Source organism: Larimichthys crocea, chromosome XI, assembly GCF_000972845.2.
Source record: "Larimichthys crocea isolate SSNF chromosome XI, L_crocea_2.0, whole genome shotgun sequence".
NCBI lineage: Eukaryota > Metazoa > Chordata > Actinopteri > Sciaenidae > Larimichthys > Larimichthys crocea.
Window position 1 is genome coordinate 16,098,693 of NC_040021.1, and position 24,149 is coordinate 16,122,841.

The window sequence follows — 24,149 nt, forward strand, 5'->3', positions numbered from 1 at the left end:
AACCAAGTCCAGTCTGCAGACACTACTGAATATCCATCTTTACCATGGAAACATTAAATCACACAGAGGAACTGTGTTGAACACACTGATAAAGAAAAAAAAAAAAAATTCACAAGTTATGTGACAGACAGTATAAAAGATGTGATATCTGTGTGCGCAGGAGAGTGTGATGCCAGGCGATGTTGCAGGCGTTTGTGGTGTCCTGTGCGACGGCTTGTTCCCTCAGAGTGAGTCCGCTCCGTTGCCGGTTTTTGGACGCACTCTTCATTCAAGCGCTGCGCAACTTCAACCACAAACCATTGCCATGGCAACAGACTAACAAAGTACCAAAGAAAAAAAAAAATTATATATATATTATATCGATAAGATATAATATATATATAAAAAATATGTTAAAAAATAAAAACAGAACGAATCAGCATGAAGACACGACACCTCAGAGGAAAGGGAGAGCTGCGAGGCCAGTGCTCAGACAGAGGTCAAAGTGGAGGCTTAGTAAAGTTCAAAAGGTCAGAGGTCACCCTGGTAAATTCTTGCCCTGGTTAGTTAAAATCAAGTGTCACCTCAGAGCAGAGTGTGGCATTAATTAGAGGGGGGATTTATACAATGTTTTACAGGAGTAATCATCTTTTTCTTTTTTAAGTTTCATTTCAGTTTGAAAATAAAATGCCCCAAACCCCTTCACACATACAGTATATACAGTAGCTATTAACATTGATCACTGGAATTTCAAACTGAAAATCATCCGATGATAAAAAAAAAAAAAAAAAAAAGTGACTAAACCTCTAAACTCTGGACACAGCTGTGGATGCAAGAGCCACATCTGGCCAGAATTTAGAGGCTGGGTCACATTTGAAACTTGAGGCATTCCTGTTAATATAATAAAACTTAAATGACGTTTCCCCAAGGCATATCATACATTCATAATACTATGTGAGTGCTGTTCTGTTGTTCTGCTTGTTTGTGTGTGTGGCTGTGTTTGCATTTGAAATAACTGCCACGAGATACAAATGATCTGCATGAAAGCAGAATAATGTATGTACATGTGTGTATCGTATATATATATATGTGTGTGTGTGTGTGTGTTTGCGTGGCTCCTGTCCTCTCGACTGAAGCACATTTCCGTAGGAAACAATTGCACCTCATTGGCTCAACCAAGTTAGCCAATCACTAATGACGGAAGCCAGAGCCCCTGGGCCCGCCCCATCGCAGAGACCAGAGTTTGGTTGGTTGGTTAGGGACCGTGTGCGAGTTGTGTGAGTTGTGTGAGTTGTGTGTGTGTATGTTTGGGGGACAGTGGAAAAAGAGGGCCACAGTCTATTCCACTTGCAGTGTCCTCATGGATAGCAGGGAGGGGATGTGGTTTCCGTGGTGATGAGAGTGAAGTGTCGATAAGCAGAGGAGTGGAGGAGCTTAAACCTCCGCTTCTTTCAAGCCGATTCGTTCTTCCTCCTCCTGTCAGTCACTGTTGGGCTTTTTCAGGGAGAAGGCGAGGATGTTGAAGTGGCCGCTGAGCTGTTGTACCTGTAGCAATGAAAAAAAAAAAACTTTACACCTCATTCAAAATCATGTATGAATAAAAAACAAAAAACAAAACATTAACATTAAGCACCACAGGACCAATATGTGTAATTCTTGAAGCCTTATCATTTTCATGTCTTTATTCAACATAGGTAATGTGTGTATATGTGTGTCCTTACCACTGATACACCGTAGTGTATGTGTGCTAGTATGACAGCAGCTGTCCACAGATAAAGCAGTAGGGTCTCGTTAGCGAACACCCCGGTCACCGCCAACAACACCACCGGCGTCATGGGCAGCAGCAGCCAGCTGAGCGCCTGGCAACGCGTGTTACTCATCTGACACACAATCAGCTTACACTGCAAGACAAATAAACATTCATTAACATGGGACATTTATGGAAACTAAAGTGTAACTGTGTGTGTGTGTGGAAAGAAATCAGCTCACCGTGACATTAGCGAAGGCTGTCCCCACCATGAGGTAGAATGTCCTGGGCTGCAGCTCGAGGATGTTGGATGGAGAGTAGACCACCCAAATTGTGGACAGGATGAAGAGGAGGACAGGAGAGAGGAAGGGCAGGAAGGCTTCGTACAGGCTGCTGTGCTTCAGAGTGTTACTGCGGTGAGCTCTGCGAAACCACAGAGGCTCAAGAGTTCAGAGCGCTGTGTGAAATAATAAACTTGATATTATGAAACTCTAAATGAGAGGCTGACTCACTTCAGGACGTTGTAGAGGCTCATGGGTAAGGTCACGGTAAAGGAACAGGCTGCGGATTAAAAAAACGTGAATTAGTGCGAGCGCTTCAGCTGGCGAATCAATGTACACGGTGTGACCAATCACAGCTCACCGATGATCATGAAGGTGAAAAGGTCTCTATAGAGGAAGTGCAACAGGATTGGCTGGTACCATGTTTCCACGCCGACCACAGCAGTGACCAAGTAAACGAGGGAGATGGTCTGGAAGGAGACGAGACCCAAGGTATCAGGTCATTAGAAGGCTGGAAGGTCAAGGTGGTGACTGTTCACAACCCCCCCCCTCCTCATCCAGAGAGCCCTTTCTCTTGCAACATTCAAAGTGAAACATACAAACAAACATAAATCTACTGTCGTCATGTATGCAGACTGTTTGCGTGCCTGACATACACCATGTATGTGTACACACACCCGTCCAATCAAACTGATTCTGAACACTAATAACAAACAGAAACGGCCAATTGGATGGCTGTCCCATTTCACCACATCAAAGTCCGTGCATGTGTGTTTGTGCATGTCCTTACCACTTGGCTGACGTCGTATCCCCACGGCAAAAACAAGATGCCCGTGTTATATTTCTCCCAGTGGGATAGAATGAATGAGAAGAGCACCACCCACAGGATGTAGTAGAGTGTGGCGACACCTACGCCGCTTTCCCCACGCCCGAATATGGAGTACACGGTGGCCACGAAGAAGATGCAAGCCCAACTGTCCAGGCCATGGTCAAACAGCTCCCCTAGTGGGGTGGAGGAGTTGGTGCGACGAGCCTGTTTACCATCAACACCATCTACACAGAACACAAAAGAGACATAGATCATTACATACAGTACATGTTTATGTGAACATTTATAGAAACAGACAGCGATTAAGATTTTCCTTTTCCTATTCTCATTTCCATTCATCCAAAGTTGCCGCTGCCCACACTCACATAACTGCACAAAGTCTTCGAAAACAGCCACATTCCTGCTTCCCACCGCTGAATGAATTGTCACGGCAACTGATCACGGCAACACTCACTCCATCCACACATGGAAGCATTCTGCAAAACGCATCCTCATAAGAAAGTCCACATGGAAAAGTTGTTTTATTTTAATGGTTCACAAAATGGTCAGCAGGACTTGAAAATGACTTCAGTCTGGTTCACGTCCACACATGAACAAACACATAAACAGAGAAGGAATTTGACAATAAAATAAATCTCTATTTATTTGACTGTAGTAAGAGAGTCACTGACTGCCCGAGGGGAAAATCTGAGGGCATCTATACGACTAAGTGACTTCAGCACGCTCAGCGAGCGAGCTATAAAACATCAAATTCAGCTCTCCCTGCTGGTACTTTTATTATAATTCCCATAAGCTTTGGAGCTTTAGCTCATATTTGTGAAGCAATGCTACAAGCTGCAACTGCCTACAGGCGAGAGGTCTAACTCAGGTGCTCTTGTCCTAAAAAAGTTAGGAACACATGCCCAAATATTATAATATGCACCTTGCTGTGTAAATACTGATCTGTTTAAGTGGTTCATCCTGCTTGGAGGATTGGAGTGGATCCTAATTCCTGGAGCGCAAACATCTCTGCTTCATGTGCAATTAAAACTGCATCAACTGAGTGTGTTATTACCTCATGCAAGTCAGCAGTGTTGACCATTTTAATACACGGTCTTGTATTTGGAGTCACGTCTCTGGCAACCTAATGAGCAATGCTCGCTCTCCTTCAGGTGTGTTTTGATCTCCACCCATTCCTGAGAAAATTATCTGCCTTGAGCAACTCCTTCCACATTACTCATATTCATAATACCAACTGTCTGTCAGTAGGAAAAATACTGATTAGTGCAACTTTCGACAAATGGTCGTGTATGTGCACGTTAACAGTCAGCTAAAGAAATATGTTGTGATCATATTCCAGCTTGAAATATCTTGCTTTGAGGGCCCTTAAATAGTAATTGTTGAATGATGGTGTAGCATGAACTTCTCCCAACGTGTTTTCTGTGTGATACACACTTGAAGTACTCACACAAAACACCTGGATTTGTATGTTTTGTTACAATTACAATATCAAAACCTACTACAATAAACATTAGATACAGACATCACTGAAGTTCCTCGTGCTGCATGTCTCAATCTTAATCACATTTTTTTTTATTCCCATGGAAATTCTCAATCCATACGGTTGTGTAAGTTACATTGCTGTAAAATGTCCTCTATCTATTCAAATGATAGTTTGATCGCCGTTGTGGCATCCTGTTGATGCTGCAATCTGTATTTACCAAAGGCAAGAGCTGCATGACATTAACGTTGCAATCATATTTTAACACCTTGTTATTCCAAAGAAGAATATAATGAAAATAAATTAATTACTGTGAGAGTCAAAGCAACAAACTACGTGTTTATTTATCTTTTGTTACTCTCTTTTTTTTGTACATGCTGTGTTTATATATTTTGTATTTTATATTATTTTTTTTAACCTACATTTCTATACTATTGTATTTGACTTCTTTAGCTTATTTCTATCTGTTACACACTTTTAATGAGCTGATTGGTTTCTCTTGTCAAACAAATTTCATTGTATTGTTGACCCTGTGTTCTCCTGCATATGATAAATAAACCTGAAACTTAAATATATCCAACCCACCTGGTTAGTGTCAGACTCACTGTACAGAATACATTCCATTAACAAGAATTTCCCCTGCGCTCCTCAAAAGGCCAGAGAAAAAACAACACGCAGGGGTCGTGGGGGGTTAGGACTCACCGAGTGTATAGGCCAAGAAGTTGAAGATCCCTGCAGCAACCCAGACCCAACTAGGCACGTGTTCATGTCCTGCAGCTGAGACACAAACAGTGTAAATATGTAGCACGCCACACAGACGGCCACAGATCAGCCCGATGCATTTTCACTTTTCTCACACTACTCAAATTTCCTGGAAAGGAATGCACAAGCATCTCTGCGGAATAAGAACGGCCAGGAAGCATATTTTCTGGTGAACGTTTAACATGTGTGCATAATTTGGTTTAGCCCTGCTTGTAAGTACTGACAGCAAATATTCCTGTGAGGACGTTTTGACAGAGCACAGTGTCTTTACAGAACAGGGTGTCACTCTGTCTGATACTGTTGTACATGTTAACACTAGCAGCTCAGTGTGTGTGTTTGTAGGATGTTATGGGTCATTTATTACCCTGAGTCACCAGAGCCAGGCGTGTTTCAGCCAGTGTTGGACTTTGCCTTTTAGAAGCCAGATCACTAACACACACCTCTATTTTCTTTCCTCCATTTTCTAAACAGATCGGATGGATTCAACCAGGGATGTAACAATTAACAGATTTTAATATTAACCGTGGTTTAAATAAAGCTTCGCTGAGTCACTTACAATCAACAAAGTAGCGGTGAGTTAAAAGTAAAACAACAGCAGCAGAGCAAAAAAAAGGAGCATTGCATCATTTAGAAATCCAAAGACAAAATAAAGTGAACGACACTTCCTCAACCACTAGACAACACAAGAAGTAGTGCTGAGAACCTACCAGAGGCAGTGAAGTCAAAGTCGTAGAAGGCCAACATAAGGAAGTTCAACACAAGGAACATGAAGCCTGTAAACGTAATGAGGTTTGGAGCCAACCATGTTGGCAGAAACTGTTGACAGAGACATAAAGATAGTGAGTAAAAGTTAATTAACGTGTCACTTGGCTCTTGATTAGAGTCTCATTTTAATGTTGACACTGATTAAAGTAATTATTGTCGTCACACTTCATGGATGATGGCGATTTTAGGCACAGATGTGATATAACTACGGTTGCGTTAAAGCAAAGACTGACGTAAAAAAATAAAGGCTCGATGTAGATAAGAACATGAATGCGTCAGTGTCTAAACAGACTGTTTATAGGGAACTCAGGCTTGTGTATTTGAGAAATCCTTCAGTCTGTATCAGGTACATGACTGCATTCATAACAACACAGTATCTCCAAAGAACAGAACAAACTCTTACAGCCGGAGGCTGATGAGTTCTGACACAGGCATTCAGTGTTGTTACTGTATCACGGCAGATGGTTGGAAACCTCATTAATGATGTACGCGCACGCACACACACACACACACACACACACACAGAACTGAAAAGGTCTTTCTCACCTTCACCACAAAGTTCCAGAACGGGTGCATGACGTAGACAGACAGGGGATTCGAGTCCACTGCGCTGTACTGCAAAGACACATTTGTTTAATCAGTCAGGATATCATTATTGAACACAGACACAATGATTATTTCATCCAAGTGCAAGTGTACTAAAGTTAGTACCTTGTTTACTGGGTCATATTGGTAGCCTGTCATCACGCAGATCAAAACAAACCTGATTCCAGTCTGTTACTTTATCCAGGCATGACGAACATGTGCCGAGCTACAGTGTAATGTACCCTCTCTGGTGTTCATACAGTTTAACAAGTGTGTACGGTCTGTGTGTTTTGTTATGCTAGGCTTTTGAGTTAAGATGTCGATGTCTTCTATGAGGGATGTTTTCTGTGACTGATTTTAATTCTTAGATTTTTATCTCGTTCTTCCTCCTGGCTCGCTTGGAAGATGATTGGGATCTGCAATTTGGAGGTTTCATTATCGATCTTTAACTGCAGTTCTCACAGCACACTCTCTGGAGCTCAAATTAAACACTACAAAACGTGTTAATAGAACAACTGCCAAAGACACAGATTAACACTATTACAAAACACTCTCTCATACACAAGCTTGCACTTGTTCTGCATAATTAAACATCTAATCCATCATTATTATTCCACATTAATACTGACAACACTCAAACACTGCTCGTGTTTGTCAATTTGAGGACCACACTCTTTTGACATTACCAGCATCCACAATTTGATTACTCACCATCACATATGCAAAAACAGACAGTGCAACCACTATTCACACCCTTATCTACTACAAACGCATGCATGCAGGCATCGGCACAGAGACGCCGAGGGAAGCTGGTAGTCTCTGCTAAATGTGATAAAGGACGTGAGAGGCAGAAAGATGGATGATGGCATGGAAAATCTTTCAGACTTGTGCTCTTCCTAGATGCACGCTTGAGTCCGTGCACCTTCTAAGAATACAAACAGTGTGTCAAAAAGAGCCACGGTCCCTTCATTCGCTCACATTTGTCATCCTCCGGATGCTCGAGGCACAGTAGCTCACACATGGAGTGAGCCACTTAAAAAGCAATTATTGGAAAAGGGTCTCTCGTGGAAAAAATTTAAAAAACGCTCAGGGGAGCAGTTTCACACAGTAATCAAAGGAGGAGGTATTAGAGAGAGAGAGCCTGAATGACCTATGGTTGTGTCATTTAAGGACAAACAACATGAGCAGGAAAGTAGAAATCTTGTCGTATGAGCTGTTGCAAAACATTCAGATTAAAATGAATGGAGGATTTTCAAGTCTTAACACAAGCATCGTTTGTGTTGCTTGTCTGCAGACTGTGCCACATAAACTAATACATGACTATGTTTCATATCCCCATTATCAAAACTGAATAGTCTCGTGTTGTCGGATCCTTCAGTGAGTGCCACTCCTGTTTTCTACAGTCCTCCATGAGCAGAACCAAGACAACAGACTCCTTGTGTGTGTGTGTGTCACCATGTTGATGCTCATCTTTATGGGAATGGACTGAACACTTAAAGGTTTGTGTGTGACATGGAGAAAAGGGTGTAGCTTTTTAAAAAAACGTTTAACAACACAATTTGTGGTCACTGAGGTTGTAATAAAAATGATTTCCTCTCGTTTCTCTTTAGTGTACTGGTTCAAGTTGACTGCTTTCCCCTCACGTGTCCATTACAAACATGTATTTGGTTCTCCTTTTCGTCTCTAGTTGAAATATTAGCAAATGTTAACGCAGTGGCATTCGTTACAAACAGGAGACAGACAGGGCAGGTCTGAAATACGTGAAAACACAAAGCACAGCCTTATTTCAGGCAAAGTACGGAGAGAAAGAGCAGCTAGCTGACTATTAGCAGCTTTGCGCTAGTGTCAAACTCAGCGTGGTAAACCATGACACTTCCGGCCATCACTTTCAAAATAAAAAAGTCTATTTACACTGATATTAAAGAGATATCTTTGAAATATCTAAATATTATTTATCTCTTACTTATAACCGCTTGTATACCGTTTATACTTGCGGCTACCGACTGCTTAAAGTGTCTGCTTTAAGTAAATTACATTAACTACTTCCTATCGCCTTGAGTGCTTTTAATTGCTAATCCCAAACTCGATTCCTATCCAATTATTGGTTTAGGAGGACAACTCCATATCCAACAACTTTATGGTCAACATATAAAACTGACCTGAGCAGATCACACGGTAGTTTATAACAAACTGGTCACATAAAACACCACGCTTTTATTTTCTAGGGGGAAACATGACTAGCATCTGGTGTGATTTTAGCTCTTTTTTCCACCCTGAAGATCGTGACAGCTAGCTGTTACACACACACACACACACACACACACACACACACACACACACACACACACACACACACAGCTAGCTGCTAGCCGGCTATTAACGCTACAATCAATTAATCATACCTTGTATTTGTCGAAGCCCGCGAGCTGCTCCTGAGTGACGTATTCGTAAAGAGCCATGGTGGCGCGGTCTGGCTCCACGGTGAGAGATAAATAGATGTATCCTCTTTGAAATACAAATCCCTAACGTTAGCTGCCCAGTCGAAGTACCATCTAGCTTGGCTGTTGTCGTTCACGCCGGGTGAGGCGATGTCGAAACATTTGGGCCACTCCTACGGGTGGCGGGGGAGTGCAAACATCCAAGCGGAGCGGAGCTCACTACCGCCGCCTCTGGCCTGGAGGACAGCGATATAATAATTAGGAAAAAAAAACTATGAAATTACGTTAAAGGATCTAAAATGACATGTTTTTTGTTAGTTATACAGTCACTTGAAAAACGGACGTTAATAAAGTTTGTTGAGGTATGTTTTGTAGGTTTTATTTTTTTTTATTTCTGCTCTAATCGACGTATTTCTATGACGCTCTTAAACGTGACGTGGCTTTCCCCTCCAACCGGAAGACAGAGACAGGTTTGTTGCTGAGCGGCTGAAACATCACTAAAAAAAAAAAACCCAATTTAAGGGATAATGTAAGTAATACCATGATTTAAACTGTGTTGAATTTGGGTAAATGTTTATCATTTTCTTCAGATTTCACGAGGGAGCCCCTTACATTGGAGTAATTTAGACAGTATCGGTTCCAGCTAGCCAGCCAGCTAGGTTGACATCACACAGATTTATGGAGCAGTCTCAAAATGTGCCATGATTTGGCAGACTCATTTATAATCATGCAGTCTGTGGACGATCTGCTCCGATTTTCTGATTCATGTGCAAAATATAAACATGCTCAGATCATTTTCAATGCGTTTTTCGTGCTCGTAAAGCTGCCATTAAATTGCTTTGAGATTGAGTGAACATGATGCTTCCTATTTATTATGGCTGTTATATAGTCATGTGTGCAACTTCAGTCAAATGAATGTAAAACAATTGACTGATCATGAAATACACGTGTATTATACTTTAGAATGGACAGATGTGATGCAAAGTAAACATGTCACAAACATTGGTATGATCTTAAGCTGTTTACCATTACAGGCCTGATTGTATATATATATATTATACATATATATATAAATATATATATATATATATATATATATGTGTGTATATATGTATGTGTGTGTGTGTGTGTGTGTGTGTGTGTGTTTTAAGACTGAGCAGCTTTCTTACACTGACATGTCCTTTTATCCTCTGCAGAATGGTGACAGACGTGCAGCTGGCCATTTTTGCCAACATGCTTGGCGTGTCACTCTTCCTGCTGGTTGTGTTATATCACTATGTTGCCGTCAATAACCCCAAGAAGCAGGAGTAGAAGTTGCCATTATGATTTGGAGAGGTGAGTGCACTTTATTTGCATAAGGAAGTCAAGTTCTTAACTCAGTGCTGCAGAAAATGTTTTTTGTTTTTTTTGTACAGGATTAATGATTGTTGTGGCAAATGTAAGAAATTTAGTGAATGATGAGTTGAGATCATTGTGTCAGTAAAATGTGGAGCATACAAAACTGTTGGAGACTTCCCACAGGTTTGTTTTAAAAGTTGAAACGCATTCAGCCACAAAGAGATGCTTCTTTCCGGTGTTTATCACTTAACGTCTTGTTCTCCCCTCAGGTGAGATGGGACTCCCACCACCATCGAAACAACATTCCCCTCTTCCAGGCTTCTTCTCCAAGAGATGAATATCTTTGTTAAATTGCACAGTAGTGTTTTTTTCTAATAAAAATGTGTGAAGTCCGTTTGCATCAAAGTTATTCTGCTCACACACAATATACATTCTCATCAAGTTATTATATTACAAACAAACATGGGAGTTTTTGTTTTTTTTAAACTTAATTTATTTAAACTTCAAGTTTGTTTCAGATTCAAACAATATCTTACCAGTCACAGTATAATTTGGTAAAAGTCAGTCACTGGGTTAAATATAATGCTTATACATTTAAAAAGACAACTATTTGAACCACTTACTTTACACAAAATATTTATGTAATTGAAATATATATGGTAATAAAGGATATGTTTCCATATTGGTGTGCTGTGGAGCAAAAGCTCTAATGGAATGTGACAGGGAACGTCTAGGTAATACAAATATGCTGTATAAAAGTATTTAGCCACCCTTTGGACCTTCTCAATAGTCTGGACAATTTTAGCCATCAATCTATCTGACTTATTTTTAAGCCACCTGTGTAACTTTGTGGCTTTAAGTATACATGGAAACTAAATATCCTAACAAATCTCTGATAGGCTGCAGCAGCTTCTTTAAAGGACTTTACAAGCCTTCCAGGGTCTGCTGCAGAGGCATCCCCACAGCATTATGAGGCTGCATGGGATTTAGTCTGCTCTCACATTTTTTAAAGAAATCTCCTTACTTTGCTCCAAGAGCTATATACAGCGTTGGAATTTCTTTTTTTTTTGTTTCATTACTCTGGTACTTTTCAGCAATTTATCCTTTTTCTAACTAGTAGCTGAATTTATAACTTGTAAGTAGTTATCCTAATATTACATGACGGATGGCTCTCACACAGCTGAATTATGATAATTCTAAAACAACTGGCTACTCCAGTGATAATTTAGGTGTGTTATAATTGAATACTTGTGCAGTTTGGTTTCATAATTTGCACTTAACACTGTACTATTTTACAGTTTGACATTTCAGTTTATCTGCTGTTGACCAGTGTCAAAAATGAAAAAGTCCAACGGGGCCATAAGCTTTTATAGGCACTATTCACAAAACACAAAGAACTTCTGACAAAATTACATAAAACACACTCACACTCACGCATTTGTCTAAACTCAGAAAGGATATGAGGTTGTAAAGGTGCTGCCGTGCTCGTCGGTCTGTGTGAAAATCAGACCTTTGCTGCTGTGGCTGACTGGGGAACTAGTTATCAGTGCATTACAGTGTTAGTGTGCATTTAACTAAAAAAACACACTTATGTGAGTAACAGTAACGCTAGCTGAAATGTTAACATATTTCAAGTCTGTGGATTCTTAATTGATTGGAAAGTTTGTACCTCTCCCTTACCTCAGCTGCAGTTTCATTGAGCAAGGCACTTGACCCCCATCTGCTCCAGTAAAGATGCTCAGTGTTGTACTGGACAGCTCAAACAGTAGGTCTATAGCAGTGTCTGAAAACATCATGCATCCTATGAACAATCTAAATAAATAACTTGAACTGCATTGAACAATAAGGTATCCCAAGTAGACACGATGTCTCCTCCTGTTTGCTAGTTTTTAAATCTTTTCGATCACAATATGGTACTTTACACTCATATTAAGTAAATACACATGTACACAAGTGCCTTTTTTTCAGTGCGGTTCCTAGGCTTCTCCACACAGGGTGACTGTCTCACACATGTTCACAGTCTCAGGCAGAGGCATCACTGGAGTTTCCTCAACCTTCAAAGACAACGTCACATAGCCCGGTCAAGCTTTACCAATTTGATTCATTCGTGTTCAGTTTTTGTCTCAATGTACATCAATGCTATTTGACACACACTGTGTATCACCTGTTGCAGAGTTTCATCCGTTTCTGGTGCAGTTTCTATAATAGTGCTTCCTTTGTCGTACTGGAGACTCATGTCTGTGCTCTTCTTCATTAGTGCTTTAGAGGTCAACTGTATGGGAGTCTCTTTCCCTGGTACACCTGCAGAGTGGAATAAAAGTGGTAAAAAAAATGTCATACTTTAAAAATCAAACTTTAATAAATCATTGAATTAAAGGAAAGTATCTTCTTTTGGGGTAAAAACATGGAAATGAGAGCAGCAGTTTTAGAAATCAACTGAAATGTCACGGTCAGGTGGTTCTGTAGAGTCACCTGATGTTTCACTTTCTTGAAGATGGTGATGTTATGAGCTTAGCATGTCAGGATGGACAAGAGTGACACAACGCCTTCTACCAATCCATCAAGCAGATGTAGGAATAGTTCACTGGATGCTAGGATGTCAGAACAAAATCTAATATATCTGGCCAGTCTATCTAGTAGTTGTTGAGATATTTCAGTCTGGTCCAAAGTGGTGCGCCAAACTGAAAGACCGGCATTGCCTTGCACAGTGGCTCACAACTAGAATGGCTAAAAAATGGGCATGTAAGATCATTTAAATCTTTTTATTAATTCTACTTTAACTGATGCAGTCATTAGTCAGGTAACTCCCTCTGGATTAAACAGAATTAATAGCACAACATCATGTGTACGTCTACATGCCTGACAGTGGCAGGTGTCGATGGAGGCCAGGTCTAAGCAGCTTCCAGACCTTCATGGTGGCCAACTCGTCCTGATCTCCGGATGAGGCTGGGTTAATGCTTGTAGGGGACGTTTTACTGTCATGTGTAGGAAGGGTTTCAGTTGACCCCACCTGACGGATGGGGATGCGGCTCATATGAGGTTGCAGCTCACACCTGGGCAGGCAACAGAGAGGTTAATATTTATCACCACTTTGATAAATAAAAGCAGGGATAAGACTAATGTCCATAATATACATTGTTCCATAGCAACGACACAGTCTTCATTATTGTGCACTGTTCTCCATATGGGTCTTCTTCTTCCAACATACTTAGACAAGGTTGGACTCACTTGCTAAATTTGATGGAGGAAAGGATGTGTTCAGACCCCAAGTCTTTAGCAGCCTGTGACAGATGGAGACATTAAAACGATACTTCATAAACCGAGTGTATGTTGTGCACAGAAAAAAATAGTAATACAAGAAATGAGGAGAATTTCTGCGAGTGAGCCAGCAAGGGTCAGCTAACCTCTGTGCGGGCCTCTGCAGGGTGGCGATGAGTGATTGTAAGAGTTCGGCAGCCTCTCCCCACACGCCCAGCACGCATGGGGAAAGGCATTCTGGAACAGCTTGCTGAACTGGAACCACCAGCTTGAAAGTCTGGACAGCTGAGGCCTGTTAACCAGATGAAAGGTCATAAATACAAAGAACAGAGAGAGAGGAAACCTATGCACATGTTGGCTGAATGTATGTCCTGTAGTACTCATGTATCTACAATAGATCATTCGCTCTATCTGACACACAGCGGTCTCAATAGGCGAAAGGTTTTGACCTGTTTGCGTCCAACTACGTTCTCATTCAAAGGTGAAAAATAAAGATTGTACACAGACAAACAGAGTTAATAGAGAGTAGAGGACACAGTAGTTGCTTCACAAAGGGGTAGTTTTTATTCCAGTGGTTAAACAGAGAGGCGGTAAAAGACAGCAGCACATTCAAGAAGGTGATATTCATAAATATGTTGCACAGACAAACACTTAACCGTAGTCTGGTATAGAATGTTAGCACCACATTGAAGGAAACTGCACAATTCTCATAAGGAGTATAAAGCAGAAAGACCTAGTGAGAATGTGACTATGCATACAGTGTGTTTCTGCCTAAAGCTTTTGTTCATTTGTTATTACTTTTTTGTCATTCTGGATGAAGATATACAGTATATAGATATATATAAGCTTTAGGGCTGAAACAACTGGGAAATTAGACACCAAAGTTCACAGTGAGAAAGCAAACAAAATACAGTACACTCTCCCTATTTTTCAGGGCACCGACTTAAAATAAAAGCTAATTATACATCCTTTCCACTGTGTTGAATGCAGCGGGCAGAGGCTACATGAAAATCATCATCTTAGTGATATTAAGGGAGCATTAAGTAAGACTTATGTCCCCAGAGCACAAAATGAACATCAAATTTGCAGAACTTGCTCTAATTAACTACCTCTTTCTTTGAGAAAAGGTCAACAAAGTGCTAAATATACCCCTTTAACATAATGTCCAAACATTATCTGCAGTTATATATATGTTTCTGTATTTTCTCTAACCATACAGTGTTTTAGGCCTGTATACTCAAAAAGCCACTAAATTATAAATATATTATCCCCATTTTTTCCTCTTTGTTGCAGCTTGCTGGATCACAACATAATCCAACAGTTCTGGTAAAAAAAAAAAATTAACAGAGCCTCCAAAAACCTACTGCTTACAACAGACACCAGAGAAAGGCACACCACAACTACTATGTCGCACAGCACTGGAACAGAACGGTAGCTACAGCAAATCAAGGCCAGATGTTCTGAAAGCTGTTTCAATCCAATTGATTAAAGATCTGGTTCATCTGCTGCTCATAAAACCTTTCCAGGTCTCACACGCTCTACCTCTGCATCTTCAGTGCATCTAAAAATGGCTGGTCCTAAAACAGGGACCATCATCAAGTACTCGGATGACAGCACATGAAACTGAATTACAGACGAAATATTATAAATCCACGATTTATCTATGAGGCTTACATATACACCTAGACAACAAGGTAACTTCTCACCTCTGCAAACCACAAAATATATCAACTTTGACCATTGACACCCTACTACATACCTGCCAAGTTACACTGGGAAACACACAAATGTGCTTGAATAAATAATGAACAATGTTTTCTTCACCACTTTGATGAAACATGTAACAAAATAAACAAAAAAAAACCTCTACACTTTATTTACACCAAAAACAATATTGGAATCTTGTTAGAAAATTACAAACACTTCCCAACTTTGACTTAGTCAAACGTCTTTGAACACGGAACCAAACGAAGCATTTTTATATGATATTGCTTGTTGGCAAACAGCTCCGTAATGCAACCCTTTTTATCCTAAAGAAACTCTTAAGGTTTCACCATCCACACGGATTTAATCCAGAGATGGTCAACATGAGGTTTCTGGCAGTAGGCTATACTGTGAACATCATAATGTCAAGACCAAAACTGGACTGACACTGGAATGATAAAGGTTTTAGAACTATGAAAGAAATCAAATCATTTAATATAAAAACTAAATCCCAAAACTAAATTGGATTTTCAGTCACCATAAATTAAATGTCAGTCCGACTCTGAACTGACTCCAAACATGACTACAAGTGGCTGGTGTGATCAGCTTGCAGCGTGCACTGTTTTACATACAAACATTACAGAGCGAGATACAACACTGAAAAAGAAAGAGAAGAGTGGAAGGTGCTTTAAAGATTTTACAGAAACAGAAGCAATGCCATGTTCAGACTAATTCTGCAAAGCAAAATTAAAACCGTTAAATAATAAAAAAAAAAGCATAATGGCAAAAGGTAAAGTATATAAATTATACTGTAGCTTATCATAAAAAGCTCCTGTTAAAACTTAACAGTGACTATTTCCCAAATATCAGCACAGTAACGTGGTAATTTTTCTTAGCTTATTACTTGTATACAAACTGAAAAAGAGACATTCAATGTAATGATAACCATTAATATCATATATTGATGTATACTGCAAATATCTACTGTATATTCTGCAAGTACCAGGGAACAACTGTCTCTGGTTGCTAAACACATTCGGACACTAAACTGTCTGTTTTGTTTTGTTCAGTACAGAACATCCAGTCAGCACAGCCACAGGACAGTGTGATGAGCAAAGCTTGATTTAAGGTTGTTAACACAATGAAAAACATTTTTTAAACACATTGAGATTTGAGGAACACTTGCACCCTCAAGTGTATTATTCTTATTAAGGTGCTAATACTGTAGATACATGTAATGGCACAGATATGTGAAGAAGATAAAACAATAATACTTGAGGAAAATTTAGGAGAGCTAGCACCAATGATGTTTCAGGCACACACTCAGTGTTGACAAAGGCTACTTTTGAGGACATTACATAGACTTGCTTTCATCTCCCGGAGACTTACCCCTAATCACTACTTGTCTAACCCTAACCCTAACCACTCACCCTAAAATCAGCTTTATACCAACAAGGGTCACAGTTTCGTCCCCAGTTGGACAAGCTGTCCTTAATTAACCAGTCTTCAGTCTCAAATGTGTCCCCAAAAGTAGCCTAAGTCAGACACACACACACATACACATACACACACACTCAGATCAAAAAGTGATTAGCACTTGTTTGGACCTACATGAAGAGCCAGGCAGGTGCAGGTTTCTGTAAAGACAGTCTCTTGATATAACCTAACACCACTCATCTGGTACTCCAAGTAACTTTAAGAGCGTACACTCACTCACTTCCACCCACCCACATCCATGCCTATGCCCAAGCATCTCACAGGCTAGGTTAGATTCAGTCCTGGGTGGGCCCAGTTGGGGTGTTGGTAGCTGGCGGTAAGCCCTGAAGGAGCAAAGGGCTCAGTTTGGAGAGCAGCCCAGGGCGAGGCAGAGCCTGCAGGGAGGGGAGCAAGGTGGAGAGGCTGGGGGACTGGAGGGAGTACAGACCTGTCATACTGACGGAGGCCGGGAGGGGACAGGAGCCCACTGCACACACTGAGGAAGACGAGGAGGAGGATGAGGAAGGGGGTGAGAGTGGGGGGCGGGAGGGAGTGTGGCTGTTGCTGGGAGACCGTAGGATGGAGCGGTGGTGGGGGGGGCGTCTCTTCTCCTGAGGCTTAGGGTCTACAGAGAGGGAAACACACACACACACACACACACACACATACATACGCACGCACGCACACACACACGCGCACACACGCACGCACACACACACACACACACACACACGCACACACAAGCTCAGAGACATGCAGGGAACGTAAAGTAACCACCAAAACTAATCTTTAAAGGTGACAAAAAGCATGCACAGACAGCCACAGCAGGTTGTGTCATGCCAGGGTCATGCAGGGGTCATACCGAGGTCATTCTGATGTTCCAGGCCACAGACCAGGACATGGATCCTTCTGTTTTTGTCTCTTAAATGAAGCGGACCCCAAACCTGGGACCAATTTTTCTAAACCACCATCACATGAAACGTGAAGCTAACTGTCACACAGACAGCAACACATCAACCACCCATTAGCCTGTCTTAAAAAAAGGATGGCAGCAAGAAAGACAGAAACGTGTGATATTTATAGAGGAAGAGGTACACCCCAGGAGATGTGTCAGAAAATGCCAGCCAGCAACACAAGCAGATGGTTCAGACATCGACTTACCCCTGACTGGTCCGAGTGTCTTGTTGCCTCCACGTCCACTGGCGTGCATGCCGTTGTGCTGTGTTCTGGGTGGGGGGCAGCCGAAAGTAAAGCTCGGGGAGCTGTGCATCTTCGGGGACGGTGTCTGGCTGCTGCTGCTGTGGCTGTTGCAGCGAACACGACTGAGGGTGTTCTCTGACGCTGAACCGGACAGACAGCTGCTCAGAAGAGACAAACACAGAAACCCACGATCCAAGTGTTATGTGCGATGAAGAAACTACATTTTTTAAGTGTGTTGTCTTTTTGGGTTGAATAAAAAGATGTGCGTGAACTCACTTGTTGAAGCTCTTTGGCGGTGATGCTTTGCTGCCATTGTGGTGTATTCTTAGAGGAGGATGAGCGTGGTTGTGCGAGTTTAGGCTTTTGGTGTTGCGGACGTGCTTGAGGATCCAAGCTCGAAGGTTTGTCAGGCAACTGTGCTCAGACAACACCAGCCGTGGCCAGGGGTTACACTCTGCCATATCCAGGGCTGAGATAGCCACAGCACGTCCCACCTGATGTACAAAATCAACGCTTTACTTCAGAAGTGTCTTATCTTTTAAGCCAACTTTGGTTTTGCAGTTTTTAAATATTATCAAAAAACAGGTACAAAAACACTAGTGTGGAAGTGTGTATTGAAAGGTTGTTCATTCACATAGCACAAAATCCTGCAGTCCTTAAACAAAGACTCAAATTCCATAAGTGAGAAGGAATAATAAGACTCTTGTTTTCTGACCTGTTCAAATATTTCTGGAGTGTATTTTGGAGGGAATGATGGAGGAGGGGGTGGGGTTGCCCGTCCGTTGTCATGGCAAGCAGGTGGGATGGTGTTCATGGATTTTCCCGTGTTGTAGTTGCACTCCAAAGTGTAGCTGGTTGGGACACAATAACAGAAACATGTTAAAAATATATATTTAAAGTTAAATAAAGAGAGAGAAATAATATACAAGCTGACATAAAGTCATTTACATTTGATGTGATGAAGCACAACTAAATGTTGCTACAGCAGTATTTTTTTCATGTAAAGCTGCCGTGTCCTACTTGAGCTGATCACACTGAACATCAACTGTCAAGGTTTGATGAATCCATCAAAATCTGACCTGTGAAGCAGCCCTATGGCCTTGTGAATGGCCACCCGCCCGCTGCCTTCTTTAGACTGGCCGTCTCTCTTGTCTCGTGCATACATGTTTTTTTCAGAGAAGTTGCAGCCCAGGAAATCAAAGTGGGCAGAGTTCACAGCGATCAGCCTCGGATACAGCATGTTCTCTACCTGCAGACAGCGCAAGCAAAGTACACACTGACGTGAAAGAAACTCATTGCTGAAAACAAAATGATCACTGAATGTCATTTGAGAATTTTCCAAAAATAGTGCAAAGGGAGGGTGAGTAAATTTAGTAACATTGACCTGCTGGCTCTCTTCAGGAAGGTTATTTCCGTACATGAAGCATCCCCGTTTAGAGGCATGGCCATGTAAGTCCACATAATATGCCACACCTCCCTCCTGCGGTGGAATTGACTCTTGTTCCTCCACCTGTGGTTCTGTTACCTCTACAGTAACAGGAGCTACAGTCTCTGAGGAGATTGATGAGCTGTTGTGGTCCCCCTTTCCCACCTCTGTGGTGACCCAGGCGTTTTCCTCCGTCACCATGGGAACTTCTGGTAGTGCAGGATTATTGTCCTTCTCTGCATTTCGTTGGTTCAAGCTGACTTCAAGGGCGGTGAAGGGAGGAGGCTGATGCTGATCGGCAGGTTTGATGTTAAGGGGAGTGGTTTGTGTGTGTGGGGAGCTGTTACAATGAGTGCTGGACTGTGCGTTGTTGTGCCGGCGGTTGTGTGTGTGGTGGTAGAGTAACAGTGTTTTGGCTGCATAGATGGAAGGGTGCAGCTCAGGACTGGGGTTCAGGTATTGTCTGTTCAGGTTCACACCCCTGGAATCAGTCCTGCAAGAGAGAGAGCGGTTAATGTTACTTTAAAAACAGCATTTAAACATTGTTGACACAAGAAGAAACCCTATCATACATTTTTGCACTGTAATAAGACTTTGGGTGTCACATTGTGTTGTCTTTAGCATTATTCAAGGGCTATTTTCACACAGCCACAGTGATGTTGTTTTTTGGATAAACAAAAGGTGGCAGATGCACGTTATTAGATATTTCTGATAATCAAAAGAGGAAGCAGCAAACTCTGACACACTGTTAAAGAAGTGTCACTGTTCACTCACACCTCTAATGCATAATTGCCTGAGAACCCTAAAAGGGTCAACATGCGACATCCGACCTGACTCTTCTAACCTCTAGTCCAGCCGGCAGTGGGTTCACATGCACGGTAACTGGGTTACAGTTGACTTTTGAAGTAACCTGGCTTCTCAAATGTCATGTATACAGGAACACACTTAAGGGTTTAGAGAAACCTGATTTCTCCAGCTAGAGTTCTCCTTGAAAAAGCTGATTTCCATGTACTCAGTTAACCAGGTTTCTAATCAGCTTTTTACAGGTGCATTACTGTAAAGCTGATTAAAGTAACTTAACTACCCGTTAGTTTTTACCTGTAGTGCCCACGAATAACCCCGTCTGGGTTGAGCATAGGAATGAGCTTGAACACAAACATGTTTCGAAGCACATGAGCACGAGGGTCATCTTTTCTCAGGATGAAGTTCAGGAAACCGTTAAACACAAAGGATGAGGGAGTCTCCCCAGGGTGCACCCGACTGCTGAGAAAAAACACCTGCAGACACACAAGGACAGAGGGTCAGCTTCACTGTTTTGACATTGTTCAGTGATACCACCGGTTATTATGGTGTGGTCGTTAAAAGAAATGAAAGGTGTCACGTTGCGAAAGAGATTTCGGATTGTGCGACTGAGTGATACCCTTTTGCCAGGGAAGCGGTGTGCTCTTGGAGTGTTGGTGTCGGGAAACAGTTTAGGCAGACGTGGTTCTTTCTCCTCTTGCATCCCACTGCAGTTGGTCACAGTGAGCAGGTCTACTCTGTTGCCATCTAGAGAGTTGCACAGCAGCTCCCTATGATAATACACACTGCCAGGTGCACTGACAGTGAGAGCAGTCAAGGACAGAGATTTTGGGTTAGACATCGAACAAATTATAAAGTCAGAGAGAAGTATGATAATTTTTGTGACAAAGTTTCAAACAGTGTGTGTGTTGGGTTTTACCTGCTTGGACTGAGTTGAGCAGCATTAGGGTAGCTCTTGTCGAACTGCTGCAGCATCTCCTGGCACTCACTGTAAGAGAACGGGTAGCAGAAGGAGAAGTAGGTGGTCGCCCCACGCACCTCTGACAGCCGGTGAGTGAATGAGAGGATGAACTGGTTGTCTACAATCTAGAGAGGAACAGAAGAAAGAAATATTATTTGAAAAATAATAACAGGAAGCCAGACTGACAGCAGTCTGCTTCACTGGCTCCTGATGTCCACACCCTCTGTGTAGTTATATATACCTCAGACGCGGGTCTGTCCCGGACCCTTTCCCACCGGTTCTTGCCAGGTAAAGTCCGTACAAGAGGAGCCATTCCCTGGCTGTAAAGCTTCCTCTGGTTGTTCATGTTCATCACATTGATTTTCAGTATCTTCCCAGGCGTTGCACCCCGCACACTGAAGTAAAACCATGATCTGAAACACAAAAACATGGTTTGAGATGCTATAAATAATGTAACTTTTCGTGCGCACCTGATGAACATCTACAAAGAAGCATGCCTTCATCTGTTCTCATGTGAATAACATAAAATACTTCCAACAAAAGCAGAAGTTTCGTTACCTGTTTCCATTCTCGTGTTCTGTGCCACCGCAGTCTGGCTGCGTCCACACATTGAACTCATAGTCAGGGCTCAGGTTTGACCCTGAGGGGCCACTTCCACTGGGAGCTGTATCACTAGAAGGGCTAGAACCGCCCTTTTCCACCTTTTCCACACGTGCCAGGTTCCCTGAGTCAAACTTGGAGCTGAACACAATATTTCCAAAGCGAGCCTCCATTGTTCTCCAGCCTTTTCTCCACTCAGGTTCTTCGAGAAGTGCCAGTCAGGATTCTGACATAGACAGCCTGTTAGAAAAATCAGACAACACAATTAAATTCACACTGAGAAAAAAATATAAAAGGAAGAAAAAGGTGTGCTTCTGGTGGAACATCCCATGAAATAAACTAAACTGGGAGTGACACATGGAACCAATAAACCGAGTATTACATGGTGCAGGCAGCCTTGTATTGTAATGACACAGCAGCATAACTTAAGTATTCTGGGCTACTTAAAAAGATATTTCACAGCTAACCAAAGACACTTCATCGAAATACTAAACTGGTTCTGGGTCTGTGGCTTCAGTGGAAACTGAGAAACATTAATAAGCAAGCTGATGTGCCTGTAAACAGACAAAAAGATGACCTCTATAGCTATACAACTATATACTGCTGCTCTCTAAAGCGGGTGTCAACATTCATTGAGTCATGGTCATTTCTGATGACGGCATGTACCATAGAGGATGGCACAAGGAGGATACTGCATGATTAGTCATTGGTCATTGTGAAATTGCATTTTGTGGTAATATCTCAAATTTGGTCATAAGATATCTTTGTTTTAGACTTAAAAATAGACAGTTTTGGCATCTCTGAACAGCAATTAAAAATTAAATAAGTTGAAAAATTGAAATTATGACCTACTTTGTTACAATATTTATTTAGATAGATAGATAGATAGATAGATAGATAGATAGATAGATAGATAGATAGATATACTTTATTTATCCCAAGCTGGGAAATTATAGTGCAGCAGCAGCATTACACAAGGTGACAAGTGACAACAAAAAATAAAAATATACTATAAAGCAAAATATACATAATAAAATATCAAAAAAGCAATAGTAAATACGATAAAATAAAATATATTGTACAGAGGTATATACAGCAAGTTGGCAGTGTTGATATGTACAAAGTAGGGAGAAATGTGAAGTGACTGTAGATTGTAGATTATGATTTAGCTTTTGTTATACAGTGTGATGGCATGTGGCAGGAAAGATTGCCTGTATCTGTAGTCAAAATGTATATATTTAAATGTATTATACTATTATATATATATTTATATAAATATAAATAAACAAGCACCCTTAGTCTTAGCAGTCAAACAGTGATTACAGATAGATGAAGATGGAAAGTACGGCAGGAAAGATTGCCTGTATCTGTAGTCAAAACTGTTATATTTAAGTGGATTATATATAATATATATATATATACACAAGCACCTGTAGTCTTAGCAGTCAAACAGTGATTACAGATAGATGAAGATGGAAACGTCAAGATAAAAGTCAACACATAACAGCGACGACCTGAGGCCGTGAAAGAAACTACAACCATGTCCAAACTACATACAGTGTTTTCTAGTTCCGACCCAATGTTAGCCACACTCCTGTAGTTTATTCACTGTACCAGTGACGCAGATAAAAATAAAATGTTGCACGTCTGCTGTGTGTTGTGATTTATGACAGCATGACTGCACCTCTGTGGTGTGAGATAAGATGACGGCTGCTGTTTGATGTCAGTAACGGAGCAATAACAACAACAGCTGACGGGGAGAATGAGGTAGCAGCTCCAAGTGTTACAGTCGGTCCACAAGAGCACTGTTTAAACCATTGAATGCCAGCTAATATTACCAGCTGTGCCGGTGTTAGTGGTCGTGTCATACCGTTAAGTTTGCGCTCAGCTAAAGACGCTAGCATCCGTTTCTAAGCTACCGAGGCTAACTCCGCTAAGAGACGAGCAGTCGCTGCTCAAACGACAACACACGGTTTATGTCGTTGCACTGACGATGTTTTTTTTTTTATCTGCACCAATGCGTATACACGACAATAAATATTCAGTCTTACCAGGCTATTTTCGATCGATGTCCATTTTTGTTTTCATCGTCCTTCTCAGCCCTCAATTCATTGCTCAAAATGCTGCGTTCAGGTGCCTCTGTACAAATGAAGGCTGTCTGGAAATGTCGCTCTCTGATCGTTTACAACAAGTAACAGGATGATTTTTGTTATTCACGGGCTCCGACCTGGAAAGAGTGGTCATATTAAACATGCTGTTAAAGTATTTCACTCGTAAATGACCATAATTACATTCATACAAACAATTTTACACTAAGTGAACAGCATTATTATATTGTGACGCTATTTGGAATGTGGCAACAACCAGTTTCCCAGAAAACAAATGCAAAAAATAAAATACAAACTATACTAATCGAAAATAAAGCAATTAAACAAAACATGAAACTTAACAATAATGTACAAAGTGTATTTTTTAAGTCAAGTTTCCACATTTCTCACTCATCATCATTTACATTATTA

The 24,149-nt window shown here is 41.3% G+C and overlaps 3 protein-coding genes across 4 annotated transcripts; 1 reads left to right on the plus strand and 2 right to left on the minus strand.

Moving 5' to 3' along the window:
- Positions 1-374: 374 nt before the first annotated feature.
- selenoi (selenoprotein I) lies at positions 375-9,106 on the minus strand. Its single transcript, XM_027283896.1, has 10 exons — positions 8,831-9,106; positions 6,390-6,458; positions 5,786-5,894; positions 5,019-5,093; positions 2,798-3,060; positions 2,369-2,477; positions 2,239-2,287; positions 1,969-2,149; positions 1,701-1,880; positions 375-1,524 (listed from the first exon to the last, which is right to left on the minus strand). Exons 1-10 carry the CDS (start codon positions 8,885-8,887, stop codon positions 1,459-1,461), a joined length of 1,158 nt encoding a protein of 385 aa, XP_027139697.1. The 5' UTR covers positions 8,888-9,106; the 3' UTR covers positions 375-1,458.
- A 956-nt stretch (positions 9,107-10,062) lies between these two features.
- Positions 10,063-10,597, plus strand: ost4 (oligosaccharyltransferase complex subunit 4 (non-catalytic)). The gene is made up of 2 exons (XM_027283901.1): positions 10,063-10,201; positions 10,474-10,597. Exon 1 carries the CDS (start codon positions 10,064-10,066, stop codon positions 10,175-10,177), a length of 114 nt encoding a protein of 37 aa, XP_027139702.1. The 5' UTR covers position 10,063; the 3' UTR covers positions 10,178-10,201; positions 10,474-10,597.
- A 688-nt stretch (positions 10,598-11,285) lies between these two features.
- On the minus strand, positions 11,286-23,830 carry agbl5 (AGBL carboxypeptidase 5). 2 transcript variants are annotated; one of them, XM_027283894.1, is made up of 17 exons: positions 23,682-23,830; positions 21,589-21,870; positions 21,272-21,443; positions 20,989-21,155; positions 20,689-20,866; positions 20,367-20,545; positions 19,227-19,761; positions 18,922-19,091; positions 18,558-18,693; positions 18,119-18,336; positions 17,804-18,000; positions 17,091-17,267; positions 13,609-13,754; positions 13,433-13,485; positions 13,064-13,257; positions 12,369-12,505; positions 11,286-12,258 (listed from the first exon to the last, which is right to left on the minus strand). In XM_027283894.1, the coding sequence occupies exons 2-17, from the start codon at positions 21,801-21,803 to the stop codon at positions 12,181-12,183; spliced, it is 2,952 nt and encodes a 983-aa protein (XP_027139695.1). In that variant the 5' UTR covers positions 21,804-21,870; positions 23,682-23,830; the 3' UTR covers positions 11,286-12,180. The 2 variants fall into 2 exon arrangements, with proteins under 2 accessions (XP_027139695.1, XP_027139696.1); XM_027283895.1 differs by lacking the exon at positions 17,091-17,267.
- Positions 23,831-24,149: the final 319 nt, after the last annotated feature.

Bases quoted from the DNA above. Each gene is read 5' to 3' on its own strand.
- agbl5 (XM_027283894.1), bottom strand. From the start codon at position 21,803: ATGGAGGCTCGCTTTGGAAATATTGTGTTCAGCTCCAAGTTTGACTCA. The intron at 19,762-20,366 runs GTAAAAACTAAC...TCTCTCTTGCAG, and splicing joins GTTATTCGTGGGCACTACAG to GACTGATTCCAGGGGTGTGA. The intron at 17,268-17,803 runs GTAAGTCGATGT...CCCTCTCTGTAG, and splicing joins GACACTCGGACCAGTCAGGG to ACCCTAAGCCTCAGGAGAAG.
- selenoi (XM_027283896.1), bottom strand. From the start codon at position 8,887: ATGGCTCTTTACGAATACGTCACTCAGGAGCAGCTCGCGGGCTTCGAC. The intron at 5,895-6,389 runs GTGAGAAAGACC...CTCTGTCAACAG, and splicing joins TCTGGAACTTTGTGGTGAAG to TTTCTGCCAACATGGTTGGC. The intron at 2,288-2,368 runs GTGAGCTGTGAT...TTTAATCCGCAG, and splicing joins TTTCACCTTCATGATCATCG to CCTGTTCCTTTACCGTGACC.
- ost4 (XM_027283901.1), top strand. From the start codon at position 10,064: ATGGTGACAGACGTGCAGCTGGCCATTTTTGCCAACATGCTTGGCGTG.